At 36.9% G+C, this 21271-nt stretch overlaps 1 protein-coding gene and 1 pseudogene across 3 annotated transcripts in view; one reads left to right on the top strand and one right to left on the bottom strand.

The window, feature by feature from the left end:
* Positions 1-604: 604 nt before the first annotated feature.
* LOC100983377 (prolyl 3-hydroxylase OGFOD1-like) lies at positions 605-3877 on the top strand (annotated as a pseudogene).
* FNDC3A (fibronectin type III domain containing 3A) overlaps positions 3509-21271 on the bottom strand; it is a 228056-nt gene continuing 210293 nt past the window's right edge. For all 3 annotated transcript variants that reach the window (XM_003811430.6, XM_003811431.6, XM_003811432.6), the window contains 7 exons: positions 16307-16420; positions 15419-15568; positions 15028-15311; positions 14719-14931; positions 11321-11487; positions 10005-10132; positions 3509-6201 (listed from right to left, as the gene is read on the bottom strand). In XM_003811430.6, coding sequence (XP_003811478.1) covers positions 5887-6201; positions 10005-10132; positions 11321-11487; positions 14719-14931; positions 15028-15311; positions 15419-15568; positions 16307-16420 — 1371 coding nt within the window. In that variant the 3' untranslated portion in view covers positions 3509-5886. The remainder of the gene's footprint in view (positions 6202-10004; positions 10133-11320; positions 11488-14718; positions 14932-15027; positions 15312-15418; positions 15569-16306; positions 16421-21271) is intronic.

Genomic DNA, 21271 nt, shown 5'->3' with positions numbered 1-21271 from the left:
GAGTGCAGTGGCACGATCTTGGCTCACTGCAAGCTCTGCCTCCCAGGTTCAAACGATTCTCCTGCTTCAGCCTCCTGAGTAGCTGGAATTACAGGTGTGCACCACCACGCCCAGCTAATTTTTGTATTTTTAGTAGAGACGGGGTTTCACCATGTTAGCCAGACTGGTCTCAAACTCCTGACCTTGTGATCTGCCCACCTTGGCCTTCCAAAGTGCTGAGATTACAGGCGTGAGCCACCACACCCAGCCTATTTTCTTTTGAAGCCTGTTTGCCTCCTTGAGCCACCACGTCAATGGAATCTTCCTGCAGAAATAATCTTATAATGGTGAGAAGCAAGGGATTTGTGTTGGAAACCAACCCATGGAATGCTCAAACAGGATGCAAAAGACTCCTATTTCCAATCTACAGAAAAAAAAGAGGTGACGTGCAATCATACTGTCAAATCAGTATCATACCCCACTCAAACCTGGACTCATGCTTAGCTGCTTCTGTGATGTTCCTATTTCCAGACTCTCCTTCCCCAGCCCAACATTTTAAACTCTATCACGGTCCTTGGAGTTGTGGCAATTAAGAGATCTACATGGATTTTAAAAGCACTGAGTCATGTGGCGTGGCTCTGTACCTTGTGAGGAGATGAAACGGCCAGTGGAGCCCGGCCGGACCCGGGTGGGAAAAAAGGGAAAGAAGGAGGTGATGGTGGAATTTTCAGATGCCGTCATGGAGGAAACCTTGAAAAAGCAGGTGGTTGAGGCCTGGAGCTGTGGGACACCATTCAGCTACGAAGCCATTGTCAGGAACATGGACCCCTTTCTTCACTGCATGATCCCAAACTTCATCCAAAGACGACTTCTTGGAAGGGCTTCAGAAGGAACTTATGAACTTGGATTTCCATGACAAGTATAATGATTTATGTAAGTTCCAGCAGTCTGATGATTTAAAGAAGAGGGCCTCACATCTCTGCTTTAAGGAAAATTCTGTTTGAAGATTTCTGGTCCTGGCTTTCTGGCATTTCTAAAATTTACTGGAACCAACCATCGATGTGTCCTGTGCTAAATATGAATTCACTGATGCCCTGCTGTGCCATGATGATGAGCTAGAAGGGCGCTGGATCGCCTTTATCCTGTACCTGGTTCTTTCCTGGGACAGGAGCCTGGGGGGTATCGTGGACCTGTACAACATTGATGAACACTTTCTTTTTTTTTTTTTTTTTTTTTTTTTTGAGACGGAGTCTCGCTCTGTCGCCCAGGCTGGAGTGCAGTGGCGGGATCTCGGCTCACTGCAAGCTCCGCCTCCCGGGTTCACGCCATTCTCCTGCCTCAGCCTCCCGAGTAGCTGGGACTACAGGCGCCCGCCACTACGCCCGGCTAATTTTTTGTATTTTTAGTAGAGACGGGGTTTCACCGTTTTAGCCGGGATGGTCTCGATCTCCTGACCTCGTGATCCGCCCGCCTCGGCCTCCCAAAGTGCTGGGATTACAGGCGTGAGCCACCGCGCCCGGCCCTGATGAACACTTTCAACCGAAGCAGATTGTCAAGTCTCTTATCCCTTTATGGAACAAACTGGTTTTCTTTGAAGTATCTGCAGTGTCCTTTCACCAGGTGTCCAAAGTCCTGTCTGAAGTCACGTTTGTCTATAAGTGGCTGGTTTCATGGTCCTTCACTGACTAGGCCTCCCAACTACTTTGAACCCCCTCATACCTTGGAGCCCTCACACCCCACAAGAAGATGAAATTGTTTGATTGGATCAACTGTACTTGTCTGGACATGGATTACCAAATTCAAACTCAAGAAGAGTTTGAAGAAAGTTCTGAAATTCTCCTAAGAAATTTCTTAAGCCTGAGAAATTTGCAAAGGTCTGTGAGGCCTTGGAGAATGGAGATGTGGAAGAGAGCAGCTGAGGTCCCCCTAAGAAAAGGTTTTTTTTTTTTATTATCATTTTTTAAATTTTAAATCTCGGCTCACTGCAACCACCGTTTCCCGGGTTCAAGCAATTCTCCCGTCTCAGCCTCCCGAGTAGCTAGGATTACAGGCACCTGGCATCATGCCTAGCTAATTTTTCTATTTTAGTAGAGACAGGGGTTTCACCATATTGACCAGGCTGGTCTTGAACTACTGACTTCAGGTGACCTGTCTACCTCGGCCTTCCAAAGTACTAAGATTATAGGCATGAGCCACCGTGCCTGGCCAACAAAAGATGATTCTATGAGAAAGCTGAGGAGAGTAAGCTTCCTGATATATTGAAGGAGTGCATGAAGTTATTTTGCTCTGAGGCACTATTCTTGCTGCTCTCCAACTTCACAGGCCTGAAGCTTCACTTCTTGGCCCCTTCGGAAGATGAGATGGATGACAAAAAAGAGGAAGCAGCAGCCTCTGCTGCTGATAGAACTGAGGAAGGGACTGGCTATAGCCCTCCTGAGCCAGAGAATAATCAGGCAGCCATCAGCATCAACAGCCAACAGAGCCATGACCAGACAGACCGAGTCAGAGGAAAATGAAACAAAGAATGAATCAGGTGTTCCCACATGCCAAAGGGAACTGAGGCGTTGGAAGACTGGTCACCACACTTTTAATTCGTGACCATGGCAAGGCTGATTTTGCCCTAGACTTAATTCTCCACTGTGGCTGTGAAGGCTGGGGGCCAGAATATGGTGGTTTTACTTCTTACATTGCCAAAGATGAAGACGAAGAGCTGCTAACAGTGAATCCAGAAAGCAATTCTTTGGCATTGGTCTACAGAGATAGAGACTCTGAAATTTGTCAAGCATATTAACCACTGAAGCCTGGAACAAAAGAAAACCTTCCCAAACACAACAGGTTTCTGGGACTTTTCATTTATCTATTATGAATGACAGCACTGGGCAAAGCTGAACAAAAACATGATCCTTCATCAGTACTGGGAAGTCTGGAACAGCTAAGCCTGGAGTGAAGGAGAGCTACATGGTAGCTTGCCTGACAGTGTTCTTTAAACTGGTTGTCCTTTAATAGGACTCATAATGATTGTCCTCAACCTAGACCTTGAGCTTGAAGCTATGTACTTATCTCTTGAATAAAAAAAAAAAAAAGTTGGCTTTATTTTAAACATTGAGTTCTCCTCTTTCCATATTGGCTTCTTCAGTGAATTTTTCAATGATTTTTTTGTATGGTGGTAAGATATTTATAACATAAAATTTACTAGCTTACCCATTAAAAAAAGAAAAAAAAAAAAAAAAAAAGGCACTGAGTGTCCATCCCCAGGAGGAAGTTCTTGGGATGGAAATTTTAATGGGGGATGAGTGAGAGAATGTTGGATTTTCTGGTGGAAGGCAGACCCAGCAGTGCCACTACCAGGAATGTTCTGGGCCTCTGTTGGTGGGCGAAAGAAGGTACTAGAAAATAGGGATGTGGGAAAGGCAAGGAGAGGTTAGGGATTTTCTTCCCACTGGGAAGTTTACCTTAGACTCACTGTATTCTTTATATGTGGAAAGGAAGTAAGATATTTCATGAGTTGCACAAAATCAAGTCACTAGGATAAAACTTCTAATTTTATTCTTTACTGGGCTTTATATAATAAATATACATCCTCTCATATTGAAGATTTATATACTGTTGGGAAAAATGTTTTAAGCTCATTGGAAGAGGGGAGACCATAACATTTCACTTTCTTAAACAGGTAGCAAATAATGAATATATATGAATACAATAAACGTATCTCAAAAAGAATGATACAACTTTTATTTTCCATGGATTTTACAGATACTTTTGCTACATAGTTTATGTATTTTTATGAGATTTTTTTCATTTGTATGAAGTTCATTCAGCCTTATACAATTTTAAGGTGATATGTTTGGTAGTGTATCTATAATCTTTAAAAAGTTTAGAGTTTTTGGAATGTACAGTATATGAGGTAAAATCAAGATTACATTAAAAATTGTTTTCTCCTCTGCACTAATTTTGCAGTGAGGCTCAAATGGCAAGTATACTATTAAATGACATTTACTATCAAAAATAGGAGGTTCATTTGAATTACTATGAAAAACATAAGCCACTGTAACTTGACACAGTGGCACATTTTACCATTTTAGACATTCAACTATATATAAATCTCTGGGCTATTACACTCAGACTCATTTGTACTGCCAAATGTGGCACTTTAAAGAAGTTTCTAGAAAACAATCGCAATCACTGTTGTTTCTGGGGAAGGTTATCACCCTATACATAAGAGATTAAATTTAAATAAAATGTAAACATACAGTATATTATAGTGACAGGTCATTCTTACCACTTAGAAAGGCCAAGTTTATCCATTTCTTTTTTGAACAAGGGTTAATGTTTTTCTACAGCACAGATCATTTGACATAAAACTGTTACAATACATGCCCATTCTATTATAAAAGAAATTCTTCAGAGATCTTCAAAGCACAAAACATACGTTCTTTTTTCAAAGACTGACAGAAGTGCTTAATAATCACTAAAATGCCAACCTCAGCAACTAAAAATTAGTGATTCGCTATCCTAAAATTCAAATAATAAATTAAAAAAGCTAGTTACAGGTGTTTTACGGATAACAGATGTGCTAAAACAAGAATTGTAGATAGTTTCATTATAAACTGTATTATTACTGGCAGTCATCGACATCTAGGCAAGATGTACAATGTGATACTTGACAAAATTCAGTCTGATCATCCAATAACTCACAAATGCAAGCTCACAAAACATTAATGAATTATGCAATTGCAAAGTGCTCTAATGCAACATTAACCACATGCAATCAACAATTTGGAACAGTATCCAAACAGACATTATACATTAAACGTTTAGTTTTCAAGAAAGAAAGCAGCTTGAAGTTTACTGGTGCAAATTAATTTTGTCTTCAGATTTGGTGCCCCAAACAAAAAGGTTAGGTTTGATTATGAATTCTGATGGTGGTGGCAGCAGTTATGGGAGAAGCAGCAGAAACTTATGGGAGTTCTTCAAAATTAGCCTATACCAGACAGAGTGAGTGTATGTATGTAATATATACTTCTACACTTGTTATGTGTATATGTGTACACTTGTTATATGCCATATATGTATGTGTATACCCTTATACACATACATATAGTTCAAAGGTTCACAAAACAGAAGCCAAATAGGTTTGAAATTCAATTTACTTTTATGATTACTTTTTAAAAAGTATTTAAAAGCACTCAGTTCTTTTCCATGTTCTCAAGACCTGAAGAGGTACTTTTTGAGTAAACATCAAAATATTTTTAGGCCAAGTAAACTGTCTGTTCTTTAAGTACTTATCTGTGAATTCATGAATATATATTTATAATGAAGAACTCCACATTTATCAAAGAAGCTTTTCTTCATGCATACTCTTTCATCCAGTTTTTGTTTCTAAGCCCCTCCAGTTACTCATCATAATCCCACTTACCAAATAATTAAGACAAATGAGGAGGTAGAAATATAGCACTAGATTGCTTTCACAGCATCAGACTTTAACATTTTATATAGCATGTTAGTGTAAATTCTATTCATTCTGAATTTTTCACTTGGTAATAATCTTTAAAACCAACAGATCAGGTTATCACTGTTACACTCATGCCGATTTGTCAAAATATCCATTCTAAATTGTTGCCTCTTAGAAAGTTTTTCTATAAGAAGGCATTTGTTAAAAAAAGAGAGAGGGAAAGAAAAAAAGAAGACCCACCCTAACAAACAAAAAAAATTGATATTTTTGTGGCTTGCATTCTAATAAAGTGCCAGCCTCTACCTAACAATATAAGCACTGAAAATGGCAAAAATGATGTGCTATAGTCTCAATGCCAGTGCTAAATGCCACTGTTTTTTATAAAAGCAATACAGAAATAATTTTAGTACATGACAAAATAAAATGTAATAGAGTTAAAAAATAAAGTTATATTTTCACTTGATTACAAAGTACTGAATGATAAAGGCAATCAAAATGGAAAAGAAAGCAAACAGCACAAGGATGACGGCAGCACACTGCTCGTCACTCAGTGCCCGTCGGGTCCTTGTGCTTTCCACAGTGTCTCTGTTGGTGCTGGCTGGTGGTTCAGTCCTCTGAGAGATGAAGAGCACTGTGGTGCTGTAGGGACCTACGAGGTCCTGGTGTCCCAGAGAGTCTTGGCACTGGCGAATGGCACATACACGGAAGCGATATTCACAGTTCAGCTGAAGGCTGGAATACCGGAAGGAAGAGTCGGGACCCTTGTAAATCTGTTAATAAAATATTAGAAGGAAGAATTACGTGTGAAGGCTGGACAGAAAATGTGTTAAAACTGGCTAGTGTTAGAATTGTTTTTCATGTGAAAGCCAGTGAATGCCATTGATTTTATCTTTTAAATGACATGTTAAAAATACCTATCCATTAAAGTACTTATCTGTTTGTTGCATAGGGGCAAGAGAAATTTCAAAAGCGAGTATCTACCCTTATACGGTTCACAGATGAGTTAAGGAGTGCAGATGTGCCCCAGGGCAGCTAGAGAACAAGCAAAATCGGTCCTCAAGCATTTTCTCGCTTTTCTCAAATGTAAGAAGTCATTTTTCAATGCAATCATTCCATCAAAGAAGGGATAGTGTCTACTTTTGCTTCCCCCATTATGTCTTTGTATAACTGATAAATTTCCATATAATTTCAAACATATCTGTACAATGAAATGGAAAATGAATAAGGGGAGCTTTCTATAGGTGCCTATGGCAAATCACTGTATAAACCAGAGAGGGGAGATCACTTAGAATCAGAAAATAGGACCTCCTCTGCCATGCCTCACAAGGGAAATAAAAAGAATGAAATTCCACGGATTTTCAGAGGAATGTGCTAGTAATTAACCCATTTATGCCAGAGGTTGCAAATTTTTTTTTTGTGAAAAATCAGACCTTGGCAATAACCTTGATCAGTTGGATATAAATAACTACCACAAGCTTAGTGTTCCAATAATGGAACACTAGGCATAAATGGGTTAAGAAGCTATATACTAGAACTGTTCACCCCTGGCATCCAAGGTCTGCTCTACCACTTCACACTCCAGATGTGATTTTAGACCAACTACCTTAGTATAAAAGACATACTAGTAGTTAACATGTATGATAATTATGAGGATGAAATGAACTAATGCTTGTTAAAGCACTTAGCGCAGTGCTCAGCATGCAGTCACTGCTCAATCTGTAGGAGCTATCATTTCCAATAATGAGCAACCTCCCACCACTCATTCTGTAATTGAGAAAACCAAGGCTCATAGGGTTAAATGACTTGTCAGTTGAGTTTCTCCAGTTAGTTGGTGGGCTACAAGTCAGAAGAACCAACACATGGGGGCTTTCAAGTACTTTTAGCTGCCTCAATTGTACCTGTGGTGTAAATCTAAATTTTTACATATTGCTTTGCTCTCAAAGTAAAGTAAGATCTCTGTCTCATTTTTCTATCTCCAGAATCTAGCATATAGTAGGTACTTAATAAAAGGACATTAAATTAGTGAATTATTGGCAATAAATAAAAATGTGGATGCTGATAACAATATATAAAGGAACTTACTGAAAGAAGCTTTAAGATAAATCAGAAAGAAAATGGTGACTATGCATTAGTTCTAAGGATGCATAATGTTTCAGGGAATAGAATGTAGAAATGATCCATGTTTGGGAGATGGTACAGGTTGGGTATCCCTTATAAGAAATGCTTGGAACCAGAAGCATTTCAATTTTTTTGATTTTGGAATAGTTGCGTATTTACTAGTTGAGCATTCCAAACCCAAAAATCTGAAATTGGAAATGCTCCAATGAGCATTTCCTTTGAGTGTCATATCGATCCTCAAAAAGTTTCAGATTTTGGGTGAAACATTTTGAATTTTGGACTTTATTTGGGATGCTTCAACCTGTAAAAGGATTCACTTAAAACAGAATGTTGTATGATAAAGTAGTGTAAAATTGTATACATAACACTGAAGTAAATTGAGTAAAAATTAAAAATATGTATTTGTCTTATGGATATAATAGATGATTTTTGTCTTTATACTTTCCATGTGTCTTCATGTACCATTCCATGAGCCTGGCAGTATTAGGTTAAGAAAGAAAAACCTCAACAAGTGGCATGAGGGTGATAAGAGATCTGGTACAAAGAGGAAGAATACATTAATTACACTAGTTGGAAATTTAGGTTAATTCAAAAGGGACCACTGTAGGTGTGTGACATTAAAACAGTGTTTATGGAATCCTAATCGTGAGGCTGTGTGAAGGACTGAAGGGAGCTGAGTAGGACAAGGACTCTTGATGTACATGCAAAAAGTGATGAGGCCCTGATGTAGTTTTATGGATTTAGAAACAAATTCTGATTAAGAGTTGATAGGAAAAAAAAATTCATCTAAGAATTTAAAGCTTGGAGACCAAGATGATATTGGTGTCTATGACACTGATGAAGTAAAGATGTTGGAGAGGAGATACTGGGAGGGAAGATGATGGGATCAAGTTTTCAATTTTGTATTTCAGATGTGGGAAGACCTCTAAGCAGGAAGAGACACAGGTAACTGTAAATACAGGACTGAAGAAAACAGATTAACTTGCTCAAGCTAATTTCAGAAGGTTTATACACCCAAGAAAAGTCATTCAAACAAGCCTTAAGGTTATTCATATACTACTCAAATGTGGAGTCCCTATTTCCTTTAAACGTGTAATACAATTATATTTTCTTTAATATTAATTTTGCTTCCTCCTTAGAAGGAAACCTACTTATCTGTAAATTACATTTCAAATCTAATTATCCTGTCAATTTGCAGATGGCTTAATAAAGAAAAACAATTGCATGCCAGGTTTAATCTGACTCTTTGGATCTTTTGTAATTTCAGTTAAGATATTACATAGAGTGGTTACAACAGCACAATACTGGAATAAAACAAATGAAGGATCTTTTTTTTAGTGGAAGAGGAAAATATAAGACACAATGAAAACAACCCAGCTTAAAAGCCCTCAAAATTAAGAAGGTTACAGGAAAAAGGGAAAATCAGATGAACTGTATAGGTATTTAATTAGTCTTTGGAGTGGTATAAAAGCTTATTCTTTTTAAAAGTTGTAACAAACATTGGCAACTCTCCACTCTATCTCACTGCTATTCTTGCTTTATCAGAAAGCTATCTTTGAAACCTCTTGGCTAGGAAGGTGACAATTCCTCTAGGTTTCCATTATAACTTCATGCCTAATGTCATATTTACAGCACTGCATTATGACTATTATTAATACTATTATTGTAAAAGCCTCCTTATTAGTCTTTCTAGTTCTGCCCTTGTCCTACTGTAGTTTCAACACTACAGTCAAAACAATCCTGTGTCTGATCACGTGAATACCCTGGTCAAAATCCTCCACTGTCTTCTCATTTCACGTGGAGTAAAAGCCACAGTATGGCCTATTATGCCTTACATCACTCCATACCACCTATAGGCCCCTTAGGATTAACTACCCGACCTTATCAACTCTTCCCTTTGCTCTCTCCATCCAGTCATATTGGCTCCTTTATGTTCATCAGATTTAATAGGCATGTTCCTGCCTCAGCATATCTTCTTGGAACACTCTTCTCTCCATAGTCATCTCCTCTGGGACATGCTGAAATGTCAGCTGAGTGCCCCAAATGAAATAACACTCAGTGCCCTCCCCCTCCACTACTCCCTATTTTATCCAATTTTGTTTTTTCTCCATTACACTTATATCTGACAATATATTGTCATGTTTACTTGCTTATAGTGTCTTCTTTTCCACCAGAATGTAAGTAAGCTCCATGGAGGCAAGGGACTTTTTGTTCAGTGCTATATCCTGAGTGCCTGGCACAGAATTCAATGAATACTTATCAGATAAATGAATAATCTGTTCAAGTGTAGTTCATACTGAAAAGATTTGGAATCTTGAGATCTCTGGAACATAATATATACTGAATAAATGTTTATGAATTAAAAGGTAAAGATGGCCAAATCTTACACTGAAAATACATAAAAATTAAAAAAGGGTAAAAATATGCATCCACACATTAATATCTTGGTACATACCTGTTTGAATTCTGAATCTTTTCCCAACATAACTTGAAGACTGTAAATAACTGGATCACCTTTCATTGGCTGTAAACACTCCCATGTAATTTCACAAATGTGATCATTTACTTTCTCTATTTTGGGGGCTGTAGGAAACAAATATAAATAATATCTGTTCCACTTGATTTTTAATTTGGTACATCATGCAGACACTTGTTTTAATAAAAATCAACAAATATTTAAAATCCACTTATAAACTTGAAATAAGTATCAGTGAATTTTTGAAATTTGCATCCAAAGAGGTTAAAATCAGCACTCTTGTATTCTAAGATATGGGATCTCACTCTGTCACCCAGCCTGGAGAACAGTGGTGCGATCATAGCTCAATGCAGCCTCAGCCTCCTGTGCAGCTACACACACAGGCATATGCTACCATCCCCAGCTGATTCAAAATTTCTTTTGTAGAGAGGCAGGTCTCAGTATGTTGCCCACGTTGGTCTCAATACTCCTGGCCTTAAGTGAGCCTCCCACTTCAGTCTCCCAAAGCACTGGGCTTACAGGTGTGAGCCACTGTGCCCTGCTTATAGTCAGCACTCTTCTTAAAGCTAAGAGACACTAAACTTGATGAGCAAACAGAAAAATGACTCAGTGAAACTCAATATTATTAGAAAGACTATTCAAGAAGAGTTCTGCTGTTTAACAAATGATAGGTTTAAGTACATGATCTAGGATATGGTTCTAGAAGTCTCTGTGATTAGTCTTCAGAACAATTAACTTTATAGACTTTTCAGCTAAAAATAGAGTGTAGCCCTTGCCAGTCACTTTAAAATAAGAACCCCTCTAAAATTAAAAGATAAATGTATATACAAATGTGTGTAAATATGTGTACATGTGTGTGTAAAACTAATTGAAAAACCCACATTAATGAAGAATTTGTTTTGCTTAACAGATGAGCAAGCTTTCCTTCTGAAATCCAAATGAATGTAATATCAATAACTCAAAACGTTTAAACAACCAGAGTTTGTGATTTTTTTCTTTAAGCAAATGACCTCATTAGAAAACCAGCCTACCTACTCAATTTAGTATTTTTATGCTACATTATTAAAAACATCAGTGACAAAAGCCAGTACTTGTCTGAATATGAGCGTGCCAGATAAAACAGCTTTTATTATTGAGTGGAACTCTCAGTAGAGTTGGGCTTGCCTATACGATTTTGTATAACTGGTGGACATATACTGGATGCTAAATTTTAATATCAGTAAACAAAGCATTTATGAAAATACATTAAAAAGTAATTTATTATAAAGAAAATAAGTTCAGGATGTATAACTTACCTTTCAAGGCAGCTGGGACAGATTTTGGAGTAGTGAAAATATATTCTTGGGAGAGGGGACCTTCCCCAGCTTCATTACAAGCTTGAATACAGAATTTATAGGATGTTGACTCATTAAGTCTTTGTACTTTGTATGTATGACATGGTCCTCTGTATAGGGATACAAACCTAAAATGGAAATAACTATTAGATAAACCTTATACTACCTTATGATACCTTATTAAAGTGTTTTACAAACTAGTATAAAAACACAGTTAGGAACATTATTTAGGAGTGATAAGTTACCCCAAAAGTTTGATGCCAGGAACTCTATGTCACTTAAAATAAATCTGTTTTTCATCAGATGAAGAAAAATAGGATATTTGGTAAATTTCCCAATTTGACATGATTTACTGAAAGTCTGTTACTAAATTTCATGTCCGACCATAACTGTTTCTTCTCAGGCTTCCGGTTTAGCTTTGTTTCTGAATACTGTTTTGTTAATGTACATTTTAAAAGATGCTCAGAACATCACAATTTTCATTACAAATTATTTCTAACTAAAGTCATATTGATAAAATTTGCCAAGTATGGCATAGAGACCTGAGCTATGAGATCAAGTTTCTATTTTAATCTTCCTTGTCTTTATCTGGAAAAAAGAGAATTCTCAATTCCCAGGCAGATTTTTAGTTGACTTGGTGATGTTTTTCTAGAGATTTACAAAAGTAGTATGATAATATAAAATTTTCAATACATTATCCACTTGAACTGTTCAATGAAGTTGAATATCATATATATTTCTCCTAATATGTTATCTATAAGTTGAATGCATCCCATTATTTTTGATTGGATGTTTCTAAAATTTTTGGAAATTAGAGAATGAATAATGAATGCTTATTCAATGCTAACAGTCTGAAAATTGTAGTCAAGTTAAAAATAAAGAAATATTTAATGACAGGAAGAAACAGTACTTCCAATAAGCAGTAATTGGATAAGCCTTGCCTTTTCAACCTCTAAATTTTTTTTTAATGACAGGAAAAAAAATAGTGGTAATACCACTGTTTAAAAAAGCTGAACAATGACAAAATCTGGATCAGGGAACAACTAAAGTATCATTATGATACCATCCCACAGCAAGTGTATATAGTTGTGAAAATCAAAGGGAATGAAAGTAATCAAAGATATTAAATTGATTTAATTTATTAAATGTGTGCATTAAACTTAACAGTATCATAAAAGGTTTCAATTTCTTTATTTTCCACAACCAAAGGCCATGAGCCATATTCATACCCCATAACAATTCTCTAGATGCTAGCTGAATATTAAGTTGGAAGTTCTATAATAGAATTTATATCTAATAGAATCTTTATTCTATTATCTTTCAACCAAACACTAATTAGACCTGTTTCCAGTAAGCCTTCTTGCACTACCCCAAATGTATGCTAGAAAGGGGAGGAAAAAAATTTAAACAATTAATTTGTCCAGTAATAACAACATATATTAAAGATAAATGGCTATACCAAAAACCTGTACAAGGCAAATAATCTCTTTGTAGAGATAAGTCTACAAAGATTACATAAAATTCTGCCAAGAACAAAGGCTAACATTCATCGATACAGATTTTAGGAAATGATCACGTTTGTTCTGTGTAATGTTCTTACTGGTGATATACTAGTATACAAAATTATTCCATATGTTATTTTAAATGTATAAGTATTTCTGACAGAGAGTGGTTATGTACAAGCACCATGAATATTTCATTGTTGAATACCTGGCTAAGATACAAACAACACAAAAAAGTAAATCTTGGGAAAAACTGTTACTAGTATTCTGAGTCCATCAGATTTGGAAATTGTTTCTAATATATTCAATGAAAAGTAGAAAAGCAAAATTCAAAATTCTTAAAATATTAAAGGATTAACAGCTGTGGGAGGTATGTGGCATTGCTTATATGGAATATAATGTGAATAAATAGCCCTAGTTGGCATTAGAATGACTGTTACAAATATTCAGAGTTAACACTGTAATTAAAATACATGATTTAGTGCGGCAGTATATGGCACATTATATAGGAATAGTACAACATGTACATTAAGATGTAAAAGAGGCACAGAAAGAACCTGAATGAAATTAGGTTCTTTCTAATTCAAAGATTAGCAAAGATTAGCAACAGTGATTAGCAAAGGGACTAGATAATTAATCACAGAATCTAACTGAGATCACACAGTGAAAAACTGAACTGTATTCATTTAGCGTGCAGGCCCTGTGTCAGGAATCTGGAAAAGACTGAAACATAATCTCTGCCCTCAAGGATCTCAGAGGCCAGGAACGATCATAATCATTTACTATAAAATTGTTTCAGGGCCGGGTGCAGTGGCTCACGCCTGTAATCCCAGCACTTTGGGAGGTTGAGGCAGGTGGATCACGAGGTCAGGAGATGGAGACCATCCTGGCCAACATGGTGAAACTCCGCCTCCACTAAAATACAAAAAATTAGCCGGGCGTGGTGGTGCGCACCTGTAGTTCCAGCTACTTGGGAGGCTGAGGCAGGGGAATTGTTTGAACCTGAGAGGCGGAGATTGCAGTGAGCCGAGATTGTGTCACTGCACTCCAGCCTGGTAAGAGTGAGACTCTGTCTCAAAAAAAAAAAAAAAAAAAAAAAAAATTGTTTCGGTCAGGCACAGTGGCTCATGAGTTGTAATCTCAGCACTCAGTGAGGCTGAGGGGGGAGGACCACTTGAGCCCAGGAGTTCGAGACCAGTGTGAGCGACATGGTGAAACCTCATCTCTACTAAAAATACAAAAATTAGCCAGGTGTAGTGGCCCACGCCTGTGGTCACAGATACTTGGGGAGCTGAGGTGGGAGGATGGCTCCAGCCCTGGAGGCAGAGGTTGCAGTGAGCCAAGATAGTGCCACTGGAGGCCAGCCTGGGTGACAGAGCAAGACCTTGTCTTAAAAAAAAAAAAATTGTGTCCTGCTAGAAATAAACACTGAAGAGTTTATTTTGTATCTAAGATTAGGTGTCTTTTACTATCATGAAAACAGTAAATGGATTAGAGAAAACAACCAAACAGTAGCCCACTTATTTTTTTCTCTTGGTATTCCACTCACAAATTATAAACAGGAAATCTACATTGTGTTTTCTAATGTTTTAAAAACAGCACACTTTTGTATGACAATCTTGACTTCGTTTTTGAAAACTTACTTCATTAAAAGAAATTTTTTTTAGAGACAAGGTCTCACTGTCTTGCCCAGGCTGGTCTTGCACTCCTGGGCTCAAGCAATTCGCCTGCCTCAGCCTCCCAAAGTGCTGAGATTACAGGTGTCAGCCACCACACCTGGCCTACTTCTAATAGTTACAGAAATTTATATACTTAAGACCTAAGAAACTATATAAAGAAGCAATTAAAAAAACCTACCGTCCATTCTTATCCTCCATCTGAAGGTGGTACTGAATAGAATCGGTTGACAATGTCTTTGGAGTTCCTTCTCCCCATTTCAGCTTAAGGTTCTGGTGGCTAAAGGCAACACATTCCAGACGAGGTGGATCAGGAGGGAGAGGCTTAGTTTTTAATTTTATCATATGGCTGAAAGGACCAGCTCCAAGGCTATTCAAGGCTTGAATTCGTATTCTAAGCGCCACATAAGAAAAAAAGTTTGGTTATGATTGTTTTATTTAAAGTGTCTCTCTGGTCTAGGCAAAAATCAACATAATTTTTAGAGTATACCTGTATGTTGTATCTGGTTGCAAATTGTTGATAATATAGCTTGTAACCTTTCCCACTGTTAGGGATTGTTTATCTCCAAAGTCTATGCTGTAGGCAAGGATTTCCGAACCATGATCACAAGGCTTTTCCCAGCTTATTGCAAGGCATGTAGAAGGTGAATAATGGGGATTTTCTATCTCATCATCGCTTATTTCTTGAAGACAGGTCACAGTGCCAGGAACTGATGGTGGAGTCACACAGGCTACTACTTCACTGAAAGGGCCTGCACCCACAACACTCAGAGCCTACAAATTAACAGAGCCTCCGAGTTAACAAAGTCATGACCATGAAAATGCCAATGAAATATAAAACTCTGGATAGAGTTAAGTGACAAGGTACTGATCATCTTTACCTGGACCCTGCAATAATAGGTAGTTGCTGGTGAAAGTCCTTTTATTTCATAACTGAGACCAGGCCCACAGTAACATATCTGCATACTTCCTTCAACTCCTCCCCACTCCAATCGATATTCAGTGACATCTGTTCCATTACTCAAAGGAACCTTTAAATTAAGAAAAGGATAAAGGTCTTAGTCTTGATGTTGATTAAATAGCTTTTGGCCAAAAATGCTCTTTACCTGAGCACATGTAAAACTAGATTGCTTTTGAGTTTCTTTAAAACTTTTAAGCACAATCAAAACTGTTCAATTTTACATTTTTTATTCATTAAGATTATCTGAATTTAAGATTGGTCAAATATATAAATAACTGTTTTGAATTAGAAGTAGAAATATGACTAAGTCACTTTAGAAAGAGTGTTTTAAGGTAAATATATTTCAAGATAATTCTATTAATATGAAATGTTAAAAGCATACACACATTTTGTTAAATTTCAAAGGGAACTGAAAATATAATAATTATCATCACTGATTATTACTATCCACAATAAGTACACTGGAAATGTGTACTGGATAAATATAAGAGAAATAGAATTTACTAATTCCTGTGTATGTCTATTCTGAACATTAAACTTACAGTGGCTGAAATATCTCAGTACTGAGACAAAGCCATTCATAAAAATACAAAGCACATAATGAACAGGAATCTAAATATTTGTAATGCAAATATACCTTACTCAAATTCTTCAAAGAGGAAAAAGAAGTCACTGTTTTTCATGTGAATTAAACTAGGGCTTACTCTGTATAATACAGGCGGTAAAAATGAACAGTATCTTTATTCTTTTATATAAACTATTCTATTCACTTAAGAAAGTAGATACAAGTCAATGGAAATTACAATACCTCCCAATTCACTTGTGCACAAGTTGCAGATCTACATGTCACTTGAGGGGGCTTGCACTGATCTGGTGGCCCAGGGGCTGTAGTAATATCACATTTTTCTGAAAATGGTCCGAACTAGAAAAACAAATGTAACTAGTGTTTTTATTTTTCACCCTTAAATGTCCACTGATTGCACAGAACTGCATATTTAAAGATTCATTAATAATTAAAGTCTTTTCCCTGTGTTTCAAGATTAATTTGGTCATAATTCTATAAGTATTCACATTAACTAAAAAGACTTAAAAATCATGAAAGTAAAGGTGTGAGAAATTTTAAAGTTTCATTTACCTATACTTTCTTCTGCCCCTTATTTCTTCAGGAAATGGTTTTTGCAAGAAGGGCAGGACATTAGGGAATGAGGTCGGTGGAATAATTCAGGAGAAATATAAGGAGTGAAGAAATTGATACTAATTAAAGGTACGGGAGATGGTAGGTGTAAATTATTATTTTTAATTTTTTAATACTTCATGAATCTTTCTTAGGCATATTCCATATCAAATTTTACCAACATTCTGTTCTATAAATTTGTTTATTTTGTACCAGAATTTGATTTTTCTGTTCCATGCTAAAAAGCTCACTTTCTCATAATTACTTTTAACATACATTACCTGGAATATAAAAAATTTTATTCAGTATTGGCAAATTCCTTCCCCGACACATAGGAGAACAATTACAGAAATTTCTAGTCATCAATTTTTTAAAGCTCATTAGCAAAAGAAAAGCCCCAATACACTGGTATTTTCACTTAACAGTGGCGCATCATTATAATGGTCAGAAGTAAACCTACTTGTTACTGCACTGTATCAGGCAGTTTTGCCAAATGCCCATCTTTAAGAGCTAGCTCAACTTCTTTTTTTTTTTTTTTTTTTTTTTTTTTGAGACAAGGTCTGGCTGGCTCCATCACCCAGACTGCAGGAGTGCAGTGGTGCAAACATGGCTCACTGCACCCTCGACTTCCTGGGCTCAAGCCATCCTCCCACCTCAGCCTCCTGAGTAGCTGGGACTACAGGTGTGCACTACCATGCTGGGCTAATTTTTCTACTTTTTACAGAGACAGGGTTTCACCATGTTGCCCAGGTTGGTCTCAGACTCCTGGGCACAAGTGGTCCTCCTGTCTCAGAGGGAGGACTGCTTGAGCCAAAGTGCTGGGATTACAGGCATGAGCCACTGGGCCCAGCCAGCTACGAAAACTCTAAGAAACTCAACTTCTCAGAAAATTCTATGGAAACATTCAGTTGTTAACAAAGATTTAATATTAAAATTATTCCAAGTTATTTATTTTTAATTTAGGAAAAAACATGTATTAATCACCAATAAAAATGTTAATAAATAACAGTAGACTTACCAAAGGGTAGGGATTTTAAAAATATCAAGTTTCATGAATATTGGTAAAAAACCTTAAGAAGGTGAAACCAACTATTCAATGTAACCATTAGGCCCTAAAAATAACAGTATAATACTTTAAAAATAAAATTTTAAGAAGTTTTTCCAAAAGAAAATAGTTCACTCCTTGACCATACTTATTCAGAGTATCAGTGACTTCAGATAATGTTAAGTCCTTCATTTTTCCTCCAAATCCGATTGCACAGGGAATATACACCATTTTGTATCATCACAATGTCATTAATATCTCAGGCTAATATTGTGAATGTAACTTTTATAAAAAAGTAAAAAATCAAGGCTACTATATATGGCAAACAGAAACAAACGTAAATGTTTCCTTTTGTTTACAGCACTGATTTTAGCTAGACTTTAAATGAAGGTCATCAACTCTCCTGAAATAACCTCAACCTTTGGCCATAAATCTACAGTATAAATATGATGAATAAAGTTAAACTATATACTAATCAATTATAACAACTAATATGGCTCTTGAAGACCAATCTTATAAGAAAAGTATTATTTGATATGGTGAGAAAATACAGACAAATCTGCACAATCTAACATCTATAAAGGGCAAAATCATAACTCCAACTTCCTTATAGAAACTATTTCATCTGTATAATTATAAATGTTAAGGAATCTTGCATTTTATAAACAGAAGATGGGCTCACTTTAATTATATCAACTTTAAAATTTATATTAATAAGGTTAAAAAATCTTTCCATAAAACTTTATATAGTTTAAAGCTATATACCAATCTATAAATCTCAGAAAATGGGAAAAAAAAGAAACCTTTTATACTATCATATGTATAAAACAAGAAGTAGACTGTGATTTTGTTTAAGGCAATGCTGGGCTATTTCACAAATCACCACTTCAAATATTTGCACTGCTCAACACTACCAGTTTCTATCATATTCACGATTAAAAAAAAATCAAATGTTTATAAAGTCTTCAGTAAACTCCTTATTCACATTTCCATTATATTTCATGGACTCATAGTAACCATATCCTGTTAGAAGCAATGAAAAAAACAAACAAACCTGTAGCTATAGGAAACTGCTAGAGAATATGCTTTACTCTCACATGAATACCACCCAAAAATCCCAGATGGCAAGTTTACAAGGCAGAGCAAAATGGTGATATAATGCGCCTGCTTTGTGAAAAGTAATCTTGAAACCATCTTGAAAATAAATATTTCATGTAAAAATCAATGAACTATGGCAGATAGTTTTATTAGTAGTTCAAAAGTTCCTAATTTAAAACAATAAATTTGAAAACCCAATCAATTTTAAAATTCCAAATATGTTATTATTTTTTTGAGAAAAAGCCTGTTGCCCAGGCTGGAGTTCAGTGGCACAATCTCAGCTCACTGCAACCTCCACCTCCTGGGTTCAAGCGATTCTTGTGCCTCAGCCTCCTGAGTAGCTGGGACTACAGGTGTGGGTACCACCAAGCCCAGCTAATTTTTGTATTTTTAGTAGATATGGGGTTTCCCGATGTTGGCCAGGCTGGTCCCGAACTCCTGGCCTGAAGTGATCTGCCAGCCTCGGCCTCCCCAAGTATTGGGATTACAGGTGTGAGCTACTGTGCCTAGCCAAAATTCCAAATATAAATCTGTCATTTAATAGTTTTTTGTTTTTAATTGCTTTTTTTTGTGAGTCACCCAGGCTGGATGTAGTGGCATGATTTCAGCTCACTGTAACCTCCGCCTCCCAGGTTCAAGTGATTTTCCTGCCTCAGCCTCCAGAGCAGCTGGGATTACAGGCACACGCCACTATGCCCAGCTAAGTTTTGCATTTTTAGCAGAGAAGGGGTTTCACCATGTTGGTCAGGCTGGTCTCGAACTCCTGACCTCAAGTGACCCACCCGCCTTGGCCTCCCAAAGTGCTGGGATTACATGCATTTACCACCGTGCCTGGCCAATGTCATTTAATAGTATAGACTTACAGACTGCTAGTGGCAGCAAATGATTTACAATAATAAGTATATATAAAAGGTCAGGTGCAGAGGCTCATGCCTGTAATCCCACCTCTTTGGGAGGCTAAGGTGGGGGAATCACTTGAGCCCGAGAGTTTGAGACCAACCTGGGAAACATAAGGGGACCCCCATCTCTACAAAAAAGTAAAAAATCAGCCTGGCATGGTGGTGTGCACCTATAGTCCCTGCTACTCAGGAGGCTGAGGCAGGAGGATCGCTTAAGCCTGGGAGGTTGAGGTTGCAGTGAGCCATGATCATACCCCTGCTCTCCAGCCTGGGTGACAGATACCCTGTCTCAAAAAAAAAGTCTGTCTATCTGTCTATACACACACATACATACAAAGCTATCTACAAATAAAGAGTGCTGTTATACATGTTATAAGGCAACCTAAGAAAACATATCAGTCACACAGATAATTCAGTTTAGTTCATGGAGAGCATGGAAAGGGCCACTAAATGATAGAAACTTGAGGTTTAGCACAACTATTTATAAGAAGTGAAGTAAGGATTCTGTTCCTCAAGTCCTATAGGGATTAAAAAAAGTTTTCCATGACAAATGTCATTTTTTTGCCCCCCTTTTTTGAACAAGGTTAATTCATGTCAACGACAACAAAATAATGACAAAGCTTCACCATTCTAGCATGCTGAATGGATTTTATTTAAAATAAAACTGTAAATAGTGTACTTATAGTACATTATTTATCAGTACTGCTCTCTGGTAGGCATAAATTTTATCTTAAAATCTGGAATAGCTTTAGAAAGGTCTAAAATGTATATTCTCTGGAAATATGGAAAGTAAATATTTACTTAAGGTGATTTTGACAAATTATCACAAACCTGAAAATATAAATTAAGACGTAAGTATTAAAGATGCGATCCTAGTGTACTGCAGCCTTGTGAGGCTGACAAGATGGCTTCTTACAGAAAGGAATGACTTGTGTAAGAACAGCCTAAGTATATAAATTTGACATATAAGAAATTTAGGCCGGGCATAGTGGCTCTTGCCTGTAATCCCACTACTTTGGGAGGCCGAGGTGGGTAGATCTCTTCAGCCCAGGAGTTTGAGACTAACCTGGGCAACATGACAAAACCCCCTCTCTACTAAAAATATGAAAAAATTATCCAGGTGTGGTGATGTACACCTGTGGTCCCAGCTACTTGGGAGGCTGAGGTAGAAGGGTCACCTGAGCCCAGGAGGCGGAGGTTGCAGAGAGCCAAGATCACACCACTGCACTCCACCCTGGGTGACAGGGTGAGACCCTGTTTCAAAAAATCAAACAGAAATAAATTGAAAAATAAGTTTACAGATGTAAATACAGAACCCTGTTGGACAACAGGATTTGAAATATAGTATAGTTCACCAAAATAATGGGTAGGAGAGAACTGTCAGTTTAATTCTATAAAAATTTTAATTATAGAATAGTTGAAAGAAATTGTTATTTAGCTGAGATAGGAAATTACTGCTTTGTCCTTAGGGAACCTGCTTTATTGCAGAGAGATGAGAGGTGTCATAGCTGAGTGGAAAGAGCTTTGGCTCTGGAGTCTGACAAACTAAGGTTTGTA

Source organism: Pan paniscus, chromosome 14 (assembly GCF_029289425.2).
Source record: "Pan paniscus chromosome 14, NHGRI_mPanPan1-v2.0_pri, whole genome shotgun sequence".
Lineage (NCBI taxonomy): Eukaryota > Metazoa > Chordata > Mammalia > Primates > Hominidae > Pan > Pan paniscus.
The sequence above is the reverse complement of the archived record's forward strand: the minus strand, read 5'-3'. Positions and strand labels throughout refer to the sequence as shown.